At 45.6% G+C, this 22,725-nt stretch overlaps 1 protein-coding gene across 5 annotated transcripts in view; it reads left to right on the top strand.

The window, feature by feature from the left end:
- Nucleotides 1-22,725, top strand: part of dph6 (diphthamine biosynthesis 6) — an 84,362-nt gene that overhangs the window by 25,217 nt on the left and 36,420 nt on the right. For 3 of the 5 annotated variants that reach the window (XM_055863498.1, XM_055863500.1, XM_055863502.1), the window contains 9 exons: nt 1,380-1,453; nt 2,378-2,496; nt 10,118-10,179; nt 10,438-10,532; nt 10,624-10,717; nt 12,827-12,968; nt 13,232-13,354; nt 14,579-14,708; nt 15,031-15,217. In XM_055863498.1, the coding sequence (XP_055719473.1) occupies nt 1,380-1,453; nt 2,378-2,496; nt 10,118-10,179; nt 10,438-10,532; nt 10,624-10,717; nt 12,827-12,968; nt 13,232-13,354; nt 14,579-14,708; nt 15,031-15,217 (1,026 nt within the window). Of the gene's footprint in view, nt 1-1,379; nt 1,454-2,377; nt 2,497-10,117; nt 10,180-10,437; nt 10,533-10,623; nt 10,718-12,826; nt 12,969-13,231; nt 13,355-14,578; nt 14,709-15,030; nt 15,218-15,800; nt 15,964-22,725 lie in introns of those variants that run through there. The other 2 variants (XM_055863501.1, XM_055863499.1) reach the window with 2 other exon arrangements.

Genomic DNA, 22,725 nt, shown 5'->3' with positions numbered 1-22,725 from the left:
TGTGCATCCCTCCACCGCGCCGCTGCCTAGGCCGGCCCCTCATTCTAATTACAGGCCATGTAATGCACTAATGAAGCTGCGGGGTGTGTGTGTGAGCCTGTGTGTGTGCTCTGTGCCAGTCTGGAGTGATTTCATGAGCTTGAGATTGAATACATCTCTGGGCTATGTGTATGTGGGTGGGTGGGTGGGTGGGTGGGGAGGCCAGTGCTTGAGATTGAATACGTCGCTGGGCTGTGTGGGTGGGGAGGCCAGTGCAGCCTCCCTCCAGAGTCTGTGTGTGTGGCTGTCTCCCAAGATGAATGTGATGTGAAAAAGTATCTGATTAATATTTGGCAGTGTGACAGACACATTAGCCCTATATGATGTATGTATTTCATATATTAAGTCAACGAGGTGATGCTGTGTTTTGGAGCTTGGTGTTGGTAGATGTGTGGTCTGTGGTGGGATATTAGGGGGCAGCTCTGTTTGCAGTGACAGTCATTCAGGGTTGTCATGAGGACAACATGTCTGGAGGACACTCCCTAACTACTAACTGTTGTTTTCCAGACTGGTCTCCCTGACTCACTCAGTAGCACAGTGAGTCCTTTTGCAAACTGACTAGCATAATACTAAACTGGGTCAGTTCTGTCTCATGTGATGGGGTCTCACTGAAGAGTGTGTATGTGTGTGTGTGTGTGCTCAGTTCTGCCCTATGTAACCGGTCTCTGACCTTGCAGTGTGGTTGGACAGTTCCAGGTCACACAAAGCTACTGATAAGAAGCAGACTGGCTCTGCTGCTCCTGTGTTAGTGTTGTTGTTCTGATGCTCCGGCTCCAGCCAGGCCCAGCCAGGCCCAGACAGAACGAGGAGTTCACCCACCCCCCCACTAGGGGATGTGTGCAGGGCCAGGAAAGCCTTGATATGACCATCATGTAAACATCCCCACCTATCTGATAGAGGGAAAGAACACTGTTTTCTCAGAGAGAGAGAGAGAGAGAGAGTGTGTGTGTGTGTGTGTGTGTGTGTGTGTGTGTGTGTGTGTGTGTGTGTGTGTGTGTGTGTGTGTGTGTGTGTGTGTGTGTGTGTGTGTGTGTGTGTGTGTGTGTGTGTGTGTGTGTGTGTGTCTGCGCGTGCATCTCTCTCCGTACGGGCTCGTGCGTGTGTTCATAGACATCGTTCTCTCATAGTGTCCTCTTTTTTTTTTCTTCAAGTGATATTTGGATGGTTATGTGACCTTTTGGCCCAATTAGATGATCAGCAGACATCACCATGACTCTGTGACTTGTTAAAATAAACACTCATAAGACGGAACAGGAAAACCGTTGTGATGTGAGGGTTTAAAGTATATAGCGTTTCCTAAAGGAAGATTTTCCTCCTCCTTCCCTCTCTTCTCTTCACAGGAAAAGGAGGATGTCGAGGCGGTGTCTGTAGGGGCCATTCTTTCAGACTACCAAAGAGTACGAGTGGAAAATGTGTAAGTAGAACAAGTGTGTACACACACACACACAAACAAACACACACACACACACACACACACACACACACACACACACACACACACACACACACACACACACACACACACACACACACACAACTACATGCCTGAGAGACACTGTATTCCAAACAAAGATGATGTACATATGTTTACTCCATGATGTTCAGTCTAGCTGTATTTTTATGGTACAGTTGTATTACCAGAATGGCCAATGGCTTACTTACGTAATGGGCAAAAATGTATTGTTATAAACGACATCAGAAAGGACATGTCACTTTTTAATCTATACAGTAGGACATTGGATACAGGTGAAAGGGTTTCTATGATAGTACCTTTGGGAGAGGCCTAGTATGGGCCTCTCTCTCGCTCTCCCTCTCTCTGTCACTGTGGTAAGGTACATTCCAGCACAAGCCTCTCTCGTCTTGTGTTCCCAACACAACCACAGAGCTCTCAGCTTATGAACAAATCCTGCTGTCAGTCATGTATTGTTTCAGCCACTCACACACACTCTTTCCCTCACATACACACTCACACACCGCAGGCGTTCTCTGAGACAAAGACATGTACGCCCAAGAGTTTCGGCTCCAGTTACCGGCACACAGCCTGTGTGAGTGTGTTGTGTATGCAAGTAAATGTGTGTGTGCGTGAGTGTGACACAGACAGTTATAGTGTAAAGGAGGTGCCATTTTAAGATAATTACCCCTCTTTAATTCCCCCTTTTTCTGCTGAATCTGTTGAACAAAGCCACTAGCACCAGAGACGGCTCAGAGTGTGTTCCATCTGAGCCTTGGCGTGGCAGCCTGCCCGCAAAACGAGTGAAAGTGCCCGACGCACTTTGAAGGTGTTGTGATCCTGGTAATTTTTCATTCTGACCCCTCCCTCCCTCACCTGTTCTCCCAGGTGTGTGCGACTGGGTCTGCAGCCCCTGGCCTACCTGTGGCGCCGTGACCAGGCAACCCTGCTCTCCGAGATGATATCGTGTGACCTCCACGCCCTCCTCATCAAAGTGGCCGCCTTCGGTGTGTCTCTCTCCTTTTCTCTTTCTCTCTCTTTCTTTCTCTTTGATCAGGGCAGCGGGTGAGCAGTCCAACACCGCCCTTCTCTCATTGCCGGCTTAGTGCTCTGCTCTTTTCTCAGTCCAAAAGGTACAGGTTAAGTAGGAGAGTTTGTTAGAGGGGAGTGAGGAGAGTTTGAGATTGAGAGCGGGGAGGGAACGGGAGGTGGCGGGTTTGTGTTACCAAAGAGAGAAAGAGAGAGTAATGTGCAATGTTCCGAATCATCAATCTGTGGTTTTTAGCAGCAATGTTGAGACTTGTGCCATGGGGCAAAGGCAGCAGAGTGGAAAAGAATATGAATAGAAAGATAAGAAGCAGAAGGGAGGAGGAGTGACGGGGGGGGGGATCTTGGCAGTTGAGCAACTGTACAGGTGATTGCACAGCGCATTAATGAAACCTGTCAATAACACCGCGCAGGCGTCCCTATTGTGGTGGGAGGCCAGTGTTGCGTACCTCACAGCTTTTGCATACCTCATAACTTATGGGCCGTGAAGAGTAGATTAGAATCTAGTATATATCTCATTTAAGCTCCGGCACAAAGGGAAAAGGTTAAAGTATCGTCACCTAGGTTTGTCTTCTTGGCCAGTGTGGAGCCTGGGGGATAGAAGGATTGGTTTGCAGAATAAGAGGAGAGAAAAGTGTTCTTTCTTTGTCTTCAGTGTGCTACCTGTATCTACTTGACAGTTGAGTTGGATCCCTTTGATAGTGAAAGTGATAAATTATAATTATGTGGCAAATGGTTATTTTTACTTTGAAACGACTTGTGGTGATAGATCATTATGGAGACACTGTTTACATGCTCTTAAGTGCTTGTTGTCGCCTTCAGGAGCAATCAGTTGAAAGGGGTGCCAGCTAGACTGATGACCTAGTGAACTGAATGTTGTGACATGTTCAGGTTTCTAGATGTCTCTCAACACCATTGAAATGGTCACTGTTGGAATGTAGTTCATCATTCACCTGCATTATTAGTCTTCGTATCTATGACTATTTCTCATTTTTTACGTTTGACTGTTTGAAGTGTTATTAGTCTTTTTTTTCCCCTGTTCAAACTTGAATCTTTCACTTTTTAAAGAGAGAGATAATTGCAAGAATCAAGCCTGTTCTAATTTTACTGACAAGATCATTGTGTTCTAGCATCTCCGTAAAGTAAACGTGTTATCATTATGTTCTTTCTCCAAGTGAAGTCCCTTTATCTAGCTTTATCTAACACATGCTTTTGACTTGTGTATTCCACTTGGGTTACTTCTTCTCCCTTTGATGTCAATGATCACACTGTCCTTTCTTCCACCCTGTTTGAACGCAATCAACCGAGAGAATGTTAGAGAGGATAGTAATTATGCTAATGCAGGGCTTTTTAAAACAACGTCATCTTCATTTGGTCGCCGAGACAAAGCCTCTTTGTGTCTGGCCCAGGAATGCTGCTCTGCTGTATGCTGCTGCTCTCTGCTATCGCCCCAGCATCGCTAGTCCCTTCAAATTACCGCCCAAAGTCATTCACAGCCAGAGAAAACACCTCACCTTTAAAGCTTAAGTCCCCCAGTGACCAGGCCACCGTACTGCCAAGCTTTCAACCCCTTCTGTTAACACATAGGCTACTCCTCTAAAAGAAAAAAGAAAATTCCACACATTCATTTTGTGAGTGTGTGTTTGTTTGTGTGTATTTTGTGTTTTGGCTACAGGTAGAAGGGGAAGATGTTATCGTGGTCCCTGACTCCTCACCTGTCCCGAGGCAGGGGTAATTAGAAATGAGAGAATTTAATGGGGCCGCGAGCGCCTCGGGCCCTTTTAAGGCACCACTCAAATAATTGCAGCTTTGGTTCGAAGCAGGTCTGAGCAGCGAGGTGTGCTGTTTGGGGGGGTATTGGGTGACAGATGGGTGTACCTGAGGGGATGAGGTAGGGGGCGAGGGGGATTTGCCTTCGCAGACCTCAGGAAGAGATAATAACAGCTCTCTCAGGGTTAAAGGTCAAAGCCACATCTGAAATGACAGAGAATGCTGCGATGTTAGAGATGCTTCTGGTTCATCTGGCACTGTCTGCAAGATAGCTTTTTCTTTGTGGGGGATGAAGGGATAGATACTGGGTGGTAGTTTCAGTCTCATATTCCTTCATTGCCTACTTAGAGAGACAGGTGAGAAATGTATGGTAAACCGCATTTCCTACTGCTTTTGCTTTTTGGGGGGGGGAAGGGAAGAGATTTTGAAGGTGACAAATCCCTATTGTCAAAAGACAGCTGTCCCAAAACTGGATGATCCTGTAAATGAATTCTCAGGAAGCGCTTATTTTCATACTGACGTTACTCTAATCCACAGTTGGAGAGAAAAGAGAGAAAGAACAGACAGAAAAAGATTATTGTCACATTTCTGTCTCCTGATATCCTATGTAGTGAAGGCTATTGCATGTCTTAAGATATTGAGCACAGCAGAATAATATAAAGCCAAATAAAAATGTCTCTAAATGTGTATTAGATGATCATTAAGTTTTACCTGAGTTGGGTCCTCATTGTTTTCACATACAGCACAACCGCTCTCTTCTTAGCAAGTGATAATTGGCATTTCCAAATGCCAGTATTAAATATTAATGTAATTAGTTAACTGATTGATTAGTGTTGGTGTGTGTGGGTGCACATGCAGGTTCAGCATTCTCTGCAGCAGCTAATTGCTCTGCAGCTTTAGCGATAATTGCCATTTTTGAAATCAAGGTTTCTCCGTCGGAAACCTTTTATCACATTGTGAGCTGAGCTCTACCCTTTGCGCTAGGCCTTCCTTTGTGTTCTGAAAAAATAAAACATGGACTGATTTGCATTCACTGAAGACCATACTGTAGCTACTGTTTAAAACCATGGACTAATTTAGTTATTTCAGAAGGCCTAATGGTTGGTTTAGTTTTTAGACAATTGTCTATTTGAAATGCGATGTTGTCTTGTCTACTGTCAGAAACACCAAACTTCTTTGAAGGCGGAGGAATAGATATGTTTTCTTCTGAAAGTCAAGTCAGCTTCCATTGTCCTTTCAATGGCCGGGGCCAAATTAGCCTTGAAAGACAAGCAGTGCCATAATTTGCTGTTGACATTTGATGTACCACTGACAGTAAAGCATTGTGATGAAAACAATTAAAGCAACTTTAACACAGTGACAGTAAACGCTAAACCGTCAGCCTCAGGTTGCACAGCTTAACCTTGACTCAGGTCACAGACCGCCGTTCCACCCCTCCTTTCCTCCATCACGTTGGGGTGGAAAGTTGCTAACAACAGAAAGACAAAAGAAAGTGGAGGATTAGTCATTTCGGCTTGACATGCCAAGTAACAAGACTCCTTTTTTACCTGTCTATTGGCTCATGTGACCTGACCTTGTGGGGTCAGTTCAGTCATATACATCTCTGTCAACAATGTTATTAGTTTAGTGTAAGGTTCAATGATCAACTGTTTTGTCCCAGCTCACCACAATGAACTGATATCAAATCAAATCAAACTTTATTTGTCACATGCGCTACAACCTCAGAATGAATACAACCTTACCGTGAAATGTTACTTACAAGCCCTTAACCAACAGTGCAGTTCACGAAGAGTTAAGAAAATATTTACCAAATAAACTCAAGTAAAAAGTAACACAATAACATAACAATAACGTGGCTATATCCAGGGGGTACCGGTACCGAGTCAGTGTGCAGGGGTACAGGTTAGAGGTAATTTGTACATGTAGGTAGGGGTGAAGTGACTATGCATAGATAATAAACAGCTCGTAGCAGCAGTGTACAAAACAAATGGGGGGGCAATGTAAATAGTCCATTTTGCTGCTAGAATGGATACATCAAGACCAAGAGTCAATGGCACCTATTGGAGTCAAACAATACAAAAGGAAAGATGGAACTCCATTTTGTATCATTGACACCTCCTCTTTATTGTCAGTTAGTGTCTTTTCCCAAAAGTCAGGGACAACATCTGTGTAAACCTTGCAATAAGGTTTTAATTGCCCACAATATCTTTTTATTTAAATGTGTTGGATATAACAGATTCCATCTTTGAGGCGGGTGCTGCTCTATTCACCCTGCCTATTATTCCTCTCAGAGACATTGAATTTCAGATAAGAGCTTGGACGCATTTCACATATAACCTCAATCTTATCATCTTTTGTTTGTGGCAGCATCCCTCCCTTTCTTTCTCTTTCTCTCTCCCCCTGTAAGATGAGGTGATACTGAACAGCTATTGTTTTCACTAAGGTCTTTGAGAGCGTTGTTCAAAGGCTTGACGCGGCTCACCTTCTAGCGGGAGATGCTTATTTCATGCATTTAAAAGCTAACATGTTTCACATCCTGAATCCAATTTTCTCTCCCTTTTCTCTCTGAAGGCAGGGATTAAAGCCAAGCTGTCAGTCGGCAGACATGCCAGATCTTAAGACGACTTGTGGATGGCTGCGATATTCGGCTCTGGCATTGGCAGTATCTAGAATCTCTCTCCCAGGTTTTAATGTAGCATTAGGTGCAATGTAGCAGAGTGCCAAGGACACTGAGCAGGAGAACACAGCTAGTTTAAATTAAGAAGGTAACTCATGCTGTAGGTCTAAGAGAGTGAGAACCTCTTTTCTGTTAACACTGCCTTTTTTTTCAAACATTTTGTTTCAAAGATCAGTTTATTATGCATCATTTCAAATGTTTTTGTTGTAGTAGTCTAATAAGCAGGTAGTAATGGATATGAGGGTGTCCTTTCCATACAATTTTTTTGTGTACAGCATAACCATCAATACACTTACAGAACACACATTTCTATACAGTATTTGCAAAGTTTTACATGTCATGTAAAGTTTTAAACATATTACTGACGTGATTGTTCAAATAGGGCAAAACCTCTCTTTTTCCACACTAATTTCAAGCTTTGGCAGAGTAATTTTGTGAACACTGTACCCCTTAAAACGCGTTTCCTCATTACCCCACTCTCTGCTTTGAAAAGTTCACTGAATTTGATTGCGGTTTTATAGGATAATACGGGATAAAAAGCCTTTTAAGGGCCAGCTATTCCTTTTGTCTCCCAGGAAAGCTTCCCTCTCTTAAAGTGCGGCCAACCTGTCTCTGGCGGCAGACAAATGGCAGCTTCTAGTGGGCTTATTTGGGTTTAATGTGGCATAATGAGGTTATGTAATTGGGTTTAGGTCAGGTTGTAAAACAGGTTGAGAGGAGATGGGGATGTGAAGACCATGTAACTGAGTGCAGTGTTAAGATTGCTGGATGAAGCTAACAGTAACAATGTTGGTGGGCTGGGCTCACAGTACGTAGCCACTGAGTAACACTCACAAAACGTCTCCAGTATGGATTCAGTTAGGCCTATCTTATGGTTCAGCAAGTAGAAGATAAACAGATTTCTGTTGCCATTATTCATTAATTGGGGGAATTTCATGAAGTTGAAACTACTTTTATGTCATTGTAAGATTGGAAACACAAGTCTGAATAGTTATATACTGTATGGTATATTATCACTTATTCCTGTCACGCACATCTCTAAGCGCTTGCCACCTCCCTCCCTGTAAATATCAAATCATGTATCATATATTATTTAAGGCTAGGCAAAGTTAATGAACACATTAAAAAAAGCGACATCCCCTCAGCAATTTGAAGCCAATCATTAAAATTTGTTAAAAGGCATGACTAATTAAAAAGGATATTTAAATGGGATTGAATTTTAATGCTTTTTCTCTTATTACCTTTGTGCGGGGTTAAGATGAGAGGGTGACGAGATTAGATATTCTCATACTAATTAAGGCCACAGCTCCCCTGGGTGGAGAACAAGGGCCTGGCCCATTCTCTCCTTCCATCCCTCCTCCTGGTCTTCCCTCGCTCCTTCACATCGCCGGACCATTGGAGGCTTGGGAGGCCTAGTTGAGGCTTAACTTGAAACCCACTTTGGGATGCTGCATGCCCCTCCACAGAGCTACCGTGGAATCTAACCTTGACCTTTTGAGGTTGTCAGGACAGGAAGATAATATAGTTTCTCACATTATGATTAACTTTTGCCTTCTAATTGCATAAAAACTTGTAAATGAGCAGGATTAAATAAATTTGAATAGGATAATGAATGTTCAGAGGTTTTGATAACCAAATATATCGGAACAGAATACTGTGGTGTTTGTTGTGTTGGCTTTTATGTCAAAATAGCATATCAGTTTGTTATACTGTAGGTAATTACTTGTTTGTTAATGTGTCAGACTATGTATGAAGAGCCACACTGAGAAGACATTGGATATGGGTGAAACTAAGTGAGCCACCAAAAAAGCCTCTCAGTCACATGAAGCTGAACATGGCCTTGCTAATCTTGTCTATGGTAGTCTCCATGGCTATAGAATCAATTAGGCTAGCTAGATTGGATTGGCTGAGGCTCTAGCATGAACAGGAAACCACATTAGGATCATTTATAGGACGCCTCCTTGGTCATTGTGTTCACCTGGTTTCACCTTTACTCCCATCTGTTGTCTAGCTGTTTGTCTTTGTTGTGTCTGCTGAGTTACATGCTGTCTCATTGGCTGTTTGAGGTAAAGAGCAAGTAGGGTCACCTGGGGTGATACCATAAGTAGCTTGTTTGTTTACTTTGAGGATCAGAGTTGTTTATTCTCAGGAGATATCGTGTGACCTCATCGGCCTCCTCATCAAAGAGCTAAAGGTTGGAAAGGAGGCTTCATCAGGAACAGGTGTCAGAAAAAGTCTGACAGGTGGACACGGGATTTTGTGTCACGCAGAGAGTAAAACCATAGACACTTAGAGTGGAACACAGGCTGTTAGTGCCCTTAATGCACAAGTACTGTAACTTAATTGACATGCTAAGCCATTAGTACAGCAATGGTGGCTATTACTGGCTAATGTTGGAACCTCTAAGAATTGAGTGACTGCCTGGCTTATACATTCAAAGGTGGGGTCTTTTTGTTCTCTAAGCTTTGATCTGAAGTAAAATTAGGACGAAGAAACTGAAGTAAGAGGTAATGGTGTTCTTGGAATGTGGCACTGGTGGGTACTGGCTGGGTAAACAGACATAGCACTCTTCCTCCTTTCCTCCTGTTTCTCTCTGCTGCCCCACACAAAGCTAAGGGCCTGTGAGTCACTTCCATGCACCGTTTAAGGGGAAGGAGAGTGGGAAGGCAAATAAACAGGATATCTCTCTCCCTTTCTCTCCCTCTCTCCCTTTCTCTCCCTCTCTCAGAGTTTAGGTTATCAAAGGGAACCAGATGAGGGGTGCTTCTCTCTTTTCGCCCCGCCCCGCTGAGACTGAAAACTGTTACCCTTACCCGGAGAGATCTGTGTACACTACTTGCAAAGTCAAATAAATAGATCCAGTGTGGAGGTTTACGGGTGTGTCTGTGTGACTGCCCGTAAAGCATCAGCGCCTGTCATCTTCAATCACTGTTCTCTGTCCCTGATCAGGCCTCCCTCTCTCCTGTCTGTGTGTGTGTGTGTGTGTGTGTGTGTGTGTGTGTGTGTGTGTGTGTGTGTGTGTGTGTGTGTGTGTGTGTGTGTGTGTGTGTGTGTGTGTGTGTGTGTGTGTGTGTGTGTGTGTGTGTGTGTGTGTGTGTGTGTGTGTGTGTGTGTGTGTGCGCGCGCACGCACAGGGCTGGATCCTGAGAAACACTTGGGGAAACCTCTGGCTGACATGGAGCCCTATCTAACTCAGGTCAGAGCATTACCTCACCAAGCTGGATCTGGCTTTGTTATATACTTATGTCACCCTGAATGAACTCACTAAAGAGTGGCCTGCTTTCAAACTGTTACTGCTTTCTTAGCATCATTGAGTTTAATCTAAAGACTCAATATATGACCAACAGTGATGTTTTGGCTAGTGTTTCAAACATTTAGATTTAGAGTAAAGTGATGGCTTTTAGGCTGGATCTTAAAAAGAAATGATTATGAACATATTGTTTTTGTTGGACAGCTTTCTGAGAAGTATGGAGTCCATATCTGTGGAGAAGGGGGCGAGTACGAGACATTTACTCTCGATTGTCCTCTGTTCAAGAAGAGACTTGTTATGTAAGTCCAGCATTGAAAGTTGTATCTTTCTTGAAATGAATCTACAGACAAGTAAGTATATACTAATAATATTTTTTTAATCTTTCTGCAGTGATGCTATGGAGACAGTGATCCACTCTGCAGATGCCTTTGCTCCGGTTGGCTACCTGCACTTCAGTATGATGCACACAGAGGACAAGGTGAATGTAAGTCTTCCTTCTTGTAGAGTTGGGCTATTTTCATGTCAGCGTTTAGTGGTTTCAGTTGAATATGTAAATGCAATTCAATGTTTTACTTTATAATATTAAGGATATTAACATAAATAAATTTGTCTTGCACACCATTGATACAGAAGTCACTCGGTAAACAGAATAAGTAGAATTGAACAGTCCCTAATATTTGCTTTTTTGATACGTGATAAGGAGGGGAAGCACTGTGGGACAGGGGAGGGATCCGCCTCTAGAGGGTCTCCCTCCCATCTCTCCACCGCTCTCTCCTCTAGCTCCACGTGGCCTACTTTGACATCTGCAATATTCACTCCTGCCTGAAACTAGGCCTGGCTTAATAAACATGTCTGCTCAAATTAAGGCATTTAGGATTCAGGTAGCTGGTTAAGCAGACACGGTGGGGGGATAGAGGGGTATGTAGCGGAGTAAAGAATGGTGGAGGTGAGGAAAGGTGGGGGGATAAAGGCATAGGGATAATGCCCTGGCTCCTAGTGTGAGAGAGATTATCTGGATCCCACAGTTTGTGTATTGACTGTATGTACCCATGCAACACATTAGATTGACTCATGTCACTTTTCCCGTTGCAACATGTTCTCATTGGTTTCCTTCTGGCTGCCTCTGGTCTGGTAGGGTAGAAGAGGACTAAGAAGTGTATGTATCCTTAGATTTGGTCAACCTACGTCTACACAGTTAACTATGATGTCAGATAAGGTTGTGTGTAACACAACAGCCCCTCCGTTTAACAGTATTACAGTGGTCTGGTCTGGTCGCCACTAATTATCTTAGCAGATTGGAGGCTACAACCAGTGAGTAAGAGAGAGACGGGAAACTAAATAAAAGCAACAAGCTTAGTAAACAACAGCATATTTGTCAGTTACTCTATGCATTGTATTTGTAGTAAATAAAACCATTAAAGAATGGTGAGAGAAAGAACCAACTTGGAACCAAGAGGATGAGAGTTTTATCTAGTATTTGATAGAGGAGCTGTGCTAGCTGCATTCATTTGTGTGTATGTTTGTGTGTGATGGGGTACACGGGGGGGTCACAGGGGTCACACGGGTGGGAGCAGCCCCTAGCAGGCCAGTGCTCCAGGGTATGGTTTTTGTGTGTGTTTGTGTGTGTTATTATGGACAGAAATCATACCCTTCAACCCCGGTGACCCTCCAGCTTCCATCTTCCATACCTACAGCTATGTATTTTCTACCCCCACACACACACACACACACACATCCCCACAACCCCCCTGGGTCGCTGTTTGGGGGAAGAGCAGGGAGATTCCCTGGGCCTGGGATTCAGGGGAGAGGAGAACCTGCCCTCATGCTGCAGTCCAAAGCTCTTTCCATCAGGGTGACAGATCAGCCCTGACACCAGCACTAGAGGACTAGAGGAGACGGCACTGGGGCGGGCGGTGGGCAACACAGGGGGTGGGGACATCACGGCCCTCCATCATTTGCCCCTCAGTTTTTCCCTCCCTGTGTAGGCAGCAACCGAGAGGGGCTGCAGTATAATTAATTTGATTATCATATGGCTAAATGCAGCTGACAGCAGGAAGGTGGGGGCGAAGGGGGAGGGGGGGATTAGTTGTTAAGAACATTTGAAATATGTATTTAAATGTTTTACGCCCTGGTGGAATTTGGCAGGTAATATGTACGCCGTTGAGAATGCTAATGTTTTTATATTTTTTTAAGAAGAAGGTAAGGAGGAAAAGTTCTAAATAAACAAATGAATATAACACCAGTGTGGTGAAATCCAAAGCATGTCAAAGCAAAGCTAGGAGTCAAGAAGAGTGACAGCCGGCATGATTGAATTTACAGTATCAGAAAATGCAACCGCCTGCCGCCCCTCCCTGCTTGGTGTAATTCATGAATATGTTAGCATGTTGTTTCATATTCATTCACCTTGAAGTTATTTGTGGCTAGGCCCTCGTCAGAAACATAGTGACATACATAGCCTAGCCTGTGTAGTGGCGGCTTATTGAAAAAACAAATTGTGCTCTGTTTGGTTGTTTGCGCTGGTTGTGTGTAGTTATGTGATTTTGGGGCTGTGTCTGTTTGGCTTGATGTGTCCCCTGCTGGTGTTTTACTGCAGGGCGCGGTGGCGAGTGCTTTGCCCCTCGGTAGTTGTCCTTGCCAGAGTGTCATTGAAAAGATGACTGAGGAGGCTGATCAAGCTGAAGACATCCAGGAAGAATTTACATCAAATGGCGACCTTAGTTGTCATCGGGGCCGTGGTGAGGCGTGTGTGTGTGTGCGTGCGTGTTCTGTGTCATGTGGCCAGTGTCATTATGCTAGCTCTTTTGAGTGATCACTTGACAAGAGCTGTCGTTCTAAGAACATACATTTATGACTGTTTAGGAATTACATTTTTTGTTACTGTCCATTTCTGAATGAATTGTTACTTAGCTGTCGTATACTGTAGCTGTCGACTTAGCTGTCGTTGATTTTGCTGTTAAAAATACTCTTCATATCTTCTAAAACATGTCTCTCCCTCCAGACTTCCCGTCCTGCTCACCTAAAAGCTCCAGGGGCTACCAGTGGATCTCAGGCATCACCGGGCTTCACAGCCCAGACCCAGGGATCCAGAGTCAGACCAATACAGCATTCACTCTGCTGCAAGGTGCAGTTCAGTACAGCAAAACAGGGGCGGAAGTATACTGACTGCAAACTAGTTTGTAACTCTGATGCTGCAAACTAGTGCATCACAAGTTCTAAAAACCGACTTCTAAAACGTTCCCAAGGCTACTTGAAAATTCTTTAGGTTCTCAGGAACTCTAGTGATAAGTCACAAACTCAGACTAATGCCCTAACCCTAAATAATCTATGTTCGCTTCGATCAAATAAACATTTCAAACTATTGAGGGAAGAGAAGGTTCAGGACTGCTTTTACTAGAGGTGGTATCAGGAATATAGAATATATTAAGTGGTTGGTGCTTGGGATATTGGAGTGGTTGCCAGTACTCTGTAACCCCTTTGCGAGGTTTAACCCTCAAACCAGACAATTGAGAAAACGAAGGGGGAAAACTCCTTTGTTCCCAGGACACCTTTCTTTCTCCTTGTTGTGTTAGCAAAATGCACTTGAAGAGGTGCGGCAGGTTGGGCCCGAGCAAAAAGCAGGGGAGAGATCAGCTCTTTATTCACAAATGCTCTTTTTAAGTTTGGGAGGCAAAGCGTTAAAGAGGCCCATGTGTAAGCTGCTTTGTCCATCACAGGGATGGAATTGCAAGCGCACCACACGAGGACAGACACTTTAAATGAACCCAGAGCGGAGCACACCCCACTCCTCTTCAAACAGACACTCACTCTCACACACTTACACAGGCACACTGTGTGGGTTAGCTCTTTTTCGCCCCGCAGAACTTTTTCTAAAAGTGCACACTTTAATAGTGCATCTGAATTGGGGGGGGGGGGGGTGTAGAAAGATGAAAAGCATATTTAATCGTGGTACGCGGCTGAACAGCCTTCACAGCGCAGAGACAATATTAAAGGAGTTAATATTTAATGGAGAACCTCTTTGTATGAGGGCGAAGTGTGTGAAGTACTCTGAGATGCCAGCGTCGGCAAAGGAAAACAAACTTGATGCCAAATCATATTATATGGGGGAGAAAGGCCTTGCTTCAAGCCCCCTGTCTTGCCTTCCCTGTGCTCTTTAAGGGAGCTGAGCTATGTACAATGCATGGGATGAAAAAAAACATGACTCTCAGAACTATGTCAAGGTAAACATAGCTCAATGTGCATTCCAAAGTATCACCACAATCATTTAGCAACCTAAACAGGTTGTGTTCTCCTTACAATGACAAATATTTGTGTGTATATCTGTAATCGGTGTCTTTGTCCTGTGTAGGTGAGCTGGAGAGGAGAGGCTGGCAGCTGAAGCATATTGTTCTGGTTCACCTGTATGTGAGGAACATGGAGGACTTCATTTCACTCAACAAAGTCTACACCACCCACTTTGGCATAAACCCTCCTGCCAGGTACCATAAAGGACCAGTAGACTGCCTCTATATTGTCAAGAGAGGTTTCCCCTCCCTGTCTCCTACCTCATATTAATGTTATTTACACACACCTTTCCTGCGTTCTTAGATCAGTGCAGATGAAGGTCAGGGGATAAGGAGAAGAGCATACAGACTATTTAGCACCCTTAGACTGACCCCTCACCCAAAAAGCAGAGACAATCACATATCCTCACTAAATCCTTCACTGTCAGTAAACAGTTGATGAGTATAAAGATCATATTATCGGGCTCTGTTCCTTCATGTCCTCCCCTCATCTTCATCCCTCCCTCCACCTCTCAAGGGTGTGTGTCCAGGCACCTCTACCTGCCGGTCAGCTCCTCCAGATGGACTGTCTGCTCCACGACTGGCCCCCGGTGCCACAGGAGGCCCAGCAGGAGGCTACCTTTCACCACAGAGAGGCTCTTCATGTCCAGAGCCTGTCCCACTGGGCTCCCGCCAACATCGGGCCCTACAGCCAGGCCCTCAGGGTAAGAGACCTCCACGGGAGGGGAGACGGAGGGGAGGGTGGTGGGATGGATGGCTGGGTTGCTGGGTTGGGTCTTTTAGACTCCAAGGAACTTAGTAGAAACATGGAGAGGGGGTGTGGTAGTTGGGTTGGGGATATATGTGTGTCTCTTTATACTGGGGACTAACAAGCATAAAGAGGTGAGGGGGGAGACTGATGGCTAAGTGGCTAGATGGGGAAAGACAATCTTGTGTTTCTAGGGGCTTACAAGGAGCAGAGTGGTGCATAGAAAACTCTCAGTGAAAGACAGATCGATAAGAATGGTTGATCATTCCAGGGATCGTTATAACTAGCTACAACTTTGTTGTTTGAGTCTGACGAGGAACTAGAAACAAATACATAGCCTTTGAAATCCGACTAGGAAACAAAGCTGTGATTTCACTGAAGTTTGTAGTCTGAGAGTGTGTATTTGTCTGCACTTTTGTAAAGTTTGGAGAATGTAGCCTTGTGTATGTGGGTGTGTGTATACGTGTGTCTATCTACATCCGCATTCGTGTGTGAAGTTTGTAGGATGGAAGGTTTTTTCTTATTGTTTAAACACACAGACTCAGCTCAACAGGAGAGAACACAGGAAGTGAGTGTATCCGTGGTTGCGTGGGCGGCTGGTGCTGTCTGTTTACCCACTCTGTACTGGGGATTACACTTGTCAAGTTACTGTCAACAAGGAAAGTGTCCATCTCATCCACAACGACCTTGATCTCCCATCCAAACCTCCGATGAGTAAGAACACGTGTGTATGGATGGATGGTTGAGGTAGAACCGTTGAGTGTTGGGGATAACTTACAGAGTAATGATATCATGCTGTGCACACTGTTGTTGATCTCATAGAAGGTTAAGACGGTTCAGACATTTTAGGGGATCAATAAAGTTATTATTGACATGAATAATTCAAGCCTCAGATTGTTAAATGAGCCTTGGATAAGCCAGTAGTGCAGGATGTGTATTATTTTATCCTACTCTAATACTACGCTCAGAGCCTACGCTTGTACCGTAGACCCTTAGGGACATACAAACTAACAGTTATATGTCGTTTCGCCTTTAAACAACAGAAGCATTTGTCTCTCTTAATGTGATTATTCCTGATCATTCAAAATCCAAAGCAATTTCCCCAGAAAACAATGAAATCGGATTTGTTTGCACTGAACTCTGTAGAACGATCCCAAAGACATTAGCTTGTCTCTCAGCCTGCTGACTCTACCTCCATGCAATACTATACTGGTTCAATTAGAACACAAATATATGAACAACTGTCACGATCGTGTGGTGGATTGACGGACCAAAATGCAGCTTTTGGAAAATAAGCCATCTTCTTTTATTAAACAACACGAAGATGAACACGACACAAAACACTTTAACAAAACAACAAAATAACAAAACGACCGTGAAGCTACAAACGTTGTGCACATACAAACAGGCTACAAACGTTCTTACATAGACAATTACCCACAACCAATGAGAGCCCATGGCTACCCTAAATAAGGCTCCCAATCAGAGACAACCGAAATCAGCTGTCTCTAATTGGGAACTCATTCAGGTAACCATAGACTCTCCTAGACAACTAAACATACATAGACAATACTAGAAACCTGTACTCCACACAAACCCATATACTATACACAACCCCTTTACCATAAACAACACCCAAAACCAACAAAACAAAAACATTCCCCATGTCACACCCTGACCTAACTAAAATAATAAAGAAAACCAATAATACTAAGGCCAGGGCGTGACATAACCCCCCCCTTGAGGCGCGAACTCCGGGCGCACCATACACAGTCTAGGGGAGGGTCTGGGTGGGCTTCCATCCACGGTGGCGGCTCCGGCTCTGGTCGCGGTCCCCACGTCACCACAGTACCTAAACACCTCCTAGGCTTCCTCCAAACGACCCCCCTCCACCTTAACCCCATTGCATTCAGGGGCAGTTCCGGACTAAGGGGCAGTACCAGGGTAAGAGGCAGTACCAGGGTCAGGGGCAGTACTAGGGTCAGGGGCAGCACCAGGGTAAGGGGCAGCACCAGGGTAAGGGGCAGCACCAGGATAAGGGGCAGCTCCGGACTGAAGAATGGCAGCTCCGGACTGAGGGACTGCAGCTCCGGACTGAGGGATGGCCCATGGCTGGCTGACAGATCTGGCTACTCATGGCTGGCTAACGGATCTGGCTGCTCATGGCTGGCTAACTGATCTGGCTGCTCATGGCTGGCTGACTGATCTGGCTGCTCATGGCTGGCTGACGGATCTGGCTGCTCATGGCTGGCTGACGGATCTGGCTGCTCATGGCTAGCTGACGGATCTGGCTGCTCATGGCTAGCTGACGGATCTGGCTGCTCATGGCTAGCTGACGGATCTGGCTGCTCATGGCTAGCTGACGGATCTGGCTGCTCATGGCTAGCTGACGGATCTGGCTGCTCATGGCTAGCTGACGGATCTGGCTGCTCATGGCTAGCTGACGGATCTGGCTGCTCATGGCTAGCTGACGGATCTGGCTGCTCATGGCTAGCTGACGGATCTGGCTGCTCATGGCTAGCTGACGGATCTGGCTGCTCATGGCTAGCTGACGGATCTGGCTGCTCATGGCTGGCTGACTGATCTGGCTGCTCCTGTCTGGTTGGCGGCTCTGGCAGATCCTGTCTGGTTGGCGGCTCTGGCAGATCCTGTCTGGTTGGCGGCTCTGGCAGATCCTGTCTGACGGACGGCTCTAGCGGCTCCTGTCTGGCTGGCGGCTCTAGCGGCTCCTGTCTGGCTGGCGGCTCTAGCGGCTCCTGTCTGGCGGACGGCTCAGTGGGCTCATGGCAGACGGGCGGCTTTGCAGGCTCATGGCAGACGGGCGGCTTTGCAGGCTCATGGCAGACGGATGGCTCAGATGGCGCTGGGGAGACGGATGGCTCAGATGGCGCTGGGGAGACGGATGGCTCAGATGGCGCTGGGGAGACGGGCAGTTCAGTCATTGCTGTGCAGACGGCAGACTCCTGCCGGCTGAGGCGCACTGTAGGCCTGGTGCGTGGTGCCGGGACTGGTGGCCCCCCGGGCTGGGGACACGCATCTCAGGGCTAGTGCGGGGAGCAGCAACAGGACGCACAGGACTCTGGGGACACACAGGAGGCTTGGTGCGTGGTTTAGTCACTGGTGGTAAAGGGCTGGAGACACGCACCATATAGCTAGTGCGTGGAGGAGGCACTGGTGGTACTGGGTTGGGGCGGGGAGGTGGCGCCGGAAATACCGGACCGTGCAGGCGTACTGGCTCCCTTGAACGCCGAGCCTGCCCAACCTTACCTGGTTCTATGCTCCCCGTCGCCTGACCAGTGCGGGGAGGTGGAATAACCCGCACCGGCCTATGTAGGCGAACCGGGGACACCATGCGTAAGGCTGGTGCCATGTACGCCGGCCCGAGGAGACGCACTGGTGACCAGATGCGTTGGGCCGGCTTCATGACATATGGCTCAACGCTCAGTCTAGCCCGGCCGATACGTGGAGCTGCAATGTACCGAACCGGGCTATGCACGCGTACAGGAGACACCGTGCGCTCTACTGCGTAACACGGTGTCTGCCCGTACTCTCGCTCTCCACGGTAAGTACAGGGAGTAGGCGCAGGTTTCCTACCTGACTTCGCCACACTCCCTTTAAGGCCCCCCCCAAGAAATTTTTGGGTTGTACTCACGGGCTTCCAGCCTTGTCTCCGTGCTGCCTCCTCATATCGCCTCCTCTCGGCTTTCGCTGCCTCCAGCTCTTCACGAGGGAGGCGATATTCTCCAGGTTGATCCCAAGGCCCCTTACCATCCAGTATCTCCTCCCATGTCCAGAAATCCTTTGTGGTTAGGTCCTGTTGCCGCCTTCCATGCCGCTTGGTCCTATGGTGGGTAATTCTGTCAAGATCGTGTGGTGGATTGACGGACCAAAATGCAGCTTTTGGAAAATAAGCCATCTTCTTTTATTAAACAACACGAAGATGAACACGACACAAAACACTTTAACAAAACAACAAAATAACAAAACGACCGTGAAGCTACAAACGTTGTGCACATACAAACAGGCTACAAACGTTCTTACATAGACAATTACCCACAACCAATGAGAGCCCATGGCTACCCTAAATAAGGCTCCCAATCAGAGACAACCGAAATCAGCTGTCTCTAATTGGGAACTCATTCAGGTAACCATAGACTCTCCTAGACAACTAAACATACATAGACAATACTAGAAACCTGTACTCCACACAAACCCATATACTATACACAACCCCTTTACCATAAACAACACCCAAAACCAACAAAACAAAAACATTCCCCATGTCACACCCTGACCTAACTAAAATAATAAAGAAAACCAATAATACTAAGGCCAGGGCGTGACAACAACATTTATTTTAATTTTTTTTAACCTTTATTTAACTAGGCAAGTCAGTTAAGAACAAATTCTTATTTACAATGACGGCCTACCCAAGCCGAACCCGGACGACGCTGGGCCAATTGTGCGCCGCCCTATGGGCCTCCCAATCACGGCCGAATGTGATGCAACATCACTGTGTTTTAGGGGGAGAATTTTACATATTGGTACAATTAGGCCCTCGCTATGAGCATGCAGATGTGTTGCCCCACAGCTCACGCCTTAATGAGAATCTGCTGTCGCCATGGTGGCGAAAGTTGGCGTGACAATATAGCCTAGCATTGGGGTCGCGGCAACAATATATAGTGCATTCGGAAGTATTCAGACCCCTTGACTTTTTACACATTTTGCTACGTTACAGCCTTATTCTGAAATTGATTAAATAGTTGTGTTCGCCTCATCAATCTACACACAATACCCCATAATGACAAAGCAAAACAGTTTTTTAAAATGTTTTAATTTATAAAAAATGAAAACTTCAATATCACATTTACATAAGTATTTAGACCCTTTACTCAATAATTTGTTGAAGCACCTTTGTCAGCGATTACAGCCTCAAGTCTTCTTGGGAATGATGCTACAAGCTTGGCACACCTGTATTTGGGGAGTCTCTGCAGATACTTTCAAACTCTGTCAGGTTGGATGGGGACTGTCACTGCATATCTATTTTCAGGTCTCTCCAGAGATGTTCGATCAGATTCAAGTCTGGACTCTGGCTGGGCCACTCAAGGAAATTGAGACTTGTCCCAAAGCCACTCCTGCGTTGTCTTGGCTATGTGCTCAGGGTTGTTGTCCTGTTGGAAGGTGAACCTTTTCTCCAGTCTGAGGTCCTGAGTGCTCTGGAGCAGTTTTTCATTAAGGATCTCTCTGTACTTTGCTTCGTTCATCTTTCCCTCGATCCCGACTAGTCTCCCAGTCCCTCCCGCTGAAAAACATCCCCACAGCATGATGCTGCCACCAACATGCCCCACCGTAGGGATGGTGCCAAGTTTCTTCCAGATGTGACGCTTGGCATTCAGGCCAATGAGTTAAATCTTTGTTTCATCAGATCAGAGAATCTTGTTTCTCGTGGTGTGAGAGTCTTTAGGTGCCTTTTAGCAAACTCCAAGTGGGCTGCCATGTGCCTTTTACTGAGGAGTGGCTTCCGTCTGGCCACTTCCATAAAGGCCAGATTGGTGGAGTACTGCAGAGATGGTTGTCCTTCTGGAAGGTTCTCCCATCTCCACATAGGAACTCTGGAGCTCTGTCAGCATGATCATCGGATTATTGGTCACCTCCCATACCATGGCCCTTCTCCCTCGATTGCTCAGTTTGGCCGGGTGGCCAGCTATAGGAAGAGTCTTGGTGGTTCCGACTTCTTCCATTTAAGAATGATGGAGGCCACTGTGTTCTTGGGGACCTTCAATGCTGCCGAAATGTTTTGGTACCCTTTCCAAGATCTGTGCCTCGACACAATCCTGTCTCGGAGCTGTACGGACAATTCCTTCAATCTCATGGCTTGGTTTTTGCTCTGACATGCACTGTCAACTGTGGGACCTTATATAGACAAGTGTGTGCCTTTCCAAATCATGTCCAATCAATTGAATTTACCACAGGTAGACTCCAATTAAGTTGTAGAAACATCTCAAGGATGATCAACTGAAACAGGATGCACCTGAGCTCAATTTCGAGTCTCATAGCTAAGGGTCTGAACTCTTATGTAAATAAGGTATTTCTGTTTTTATTTTTAATACATTTGCAAAAATGTCTAAAAAACGTTTTTTACTTGTCATTCAAATCAAATCAAACTTTATTTGTCACATGCGCCGAATACAGCAAGTGTAGACCTTAACGTGAAATGCTTGCTTACAAGCCCTTAACCAACAGTGCAGTTCAAGAAGAGTTGAGGGGTATTGTGTGTAGATTGATGAGAATTATTATTTTTTTTAATCCATTTTAGAATAAGGGTGTAACGTAACAAAATGGGGGAAAAGGAAAGTGGTCTGAATACTTTTGAATGCATTTTAGACTGACAGAGGAGATGCAGTCTGAGACCAAAACAACCTCCCTCAACCCCCCTCTATCCCACTTTAGGAGATAATGAGTGGGATCCTATTAAAGAAAGGGGGAGGGGAAGAACAGCTCAAATTATATTAAATATTCTGTGGTCTTAATTATTTCCCCTGAAGAAGTTGTCAGTTTTATGTAACAGTCACATGGAGAGAAATTATTCAAGTTTAATTTAGGAATGATTGCATTGTCTTGTTTTATGGCAATACGTTGATTGGTGAAATCTATTGTTTGAAGTTCTGTTGTTAAATCGCTTTAACGTGGCTGTTGAGACCCACTGAATATGACAGTAGACTGAATGTGGCAGTAGGCTGAAATGGCCAGTGTGAGGGTTTGCACTGACAATGACAATAGGCTGAATATGGCAGTAGGCTGAATATGGCAGTAGGCTGAAATGGCCAGTGTGAGGGTTTGCACTGACAATGACAGTAGGCTGAATATAGCAGTAGGCTGAATATGGCAGTAGGCTGAAATGGCCAGTGTGAGGGTTTGCACTGACAATGACAGTAGGCTGAATATGGCAGTAGGCTGAATATGGCAGTAGCCTGAAATGGCCAGTGTGAGGGTTTGCACTGACAATGACAGTAGGCTGAATATGGCAGTAGGCTGAATATGGCAGTAGGCTGAAATGGCCAGTGTGAGGGTTTGCACTGACAATGACAGTAGGCTGAATATGGCAGTAGGCTGAATATGGCAGTAGGCTGAAATGGCCAGTGTGAGGGTTTGCACTAACAATGACAGTAGGCTGAATATGGCAGAATGCTAAAGTGGCCAGTGTGAGGGACAGCACATGGCTCCTGACAGGTCTGGCACACTGGGCATGCTACATCTGACTAGGACTGGGAGCAGGACTGGTGGTAGACCAGAGAGTGTCATGGGAAGAAAAACTTGACGTGGCATGTGATAGATGTTGGACCGCTTCGTCTGTCTGTCTGTCTGCTCCACTTTCTCTCTCCCTAATCTCAGACTAACTGTTGATATCATCTGGCAATCTGACAGATCCCTATCTGCCCTACTGATGTACAGAATATGTTAACC

This window comes from Salvelinus fontinalis, chromosome 15, assembly GCF_029448725.1.
Source record: "Salvelinus fontinalis isolate EN_2023a chromosome 15, ASM2944872v1, whole genome shotgun sequence".
Classification (NCBI taxonomy): domain Eukaryota; kingdom Metazoa; phylum Chordata; class Actinopteri; order Salmoniformes; family Salmonidae; genus Salvelinus; species Salvelinus fontinalis.
Note: the sequence above shows the minus strand (reverse complement) of the source record. Positions and strands in the feature narration are given on the sequence as shown.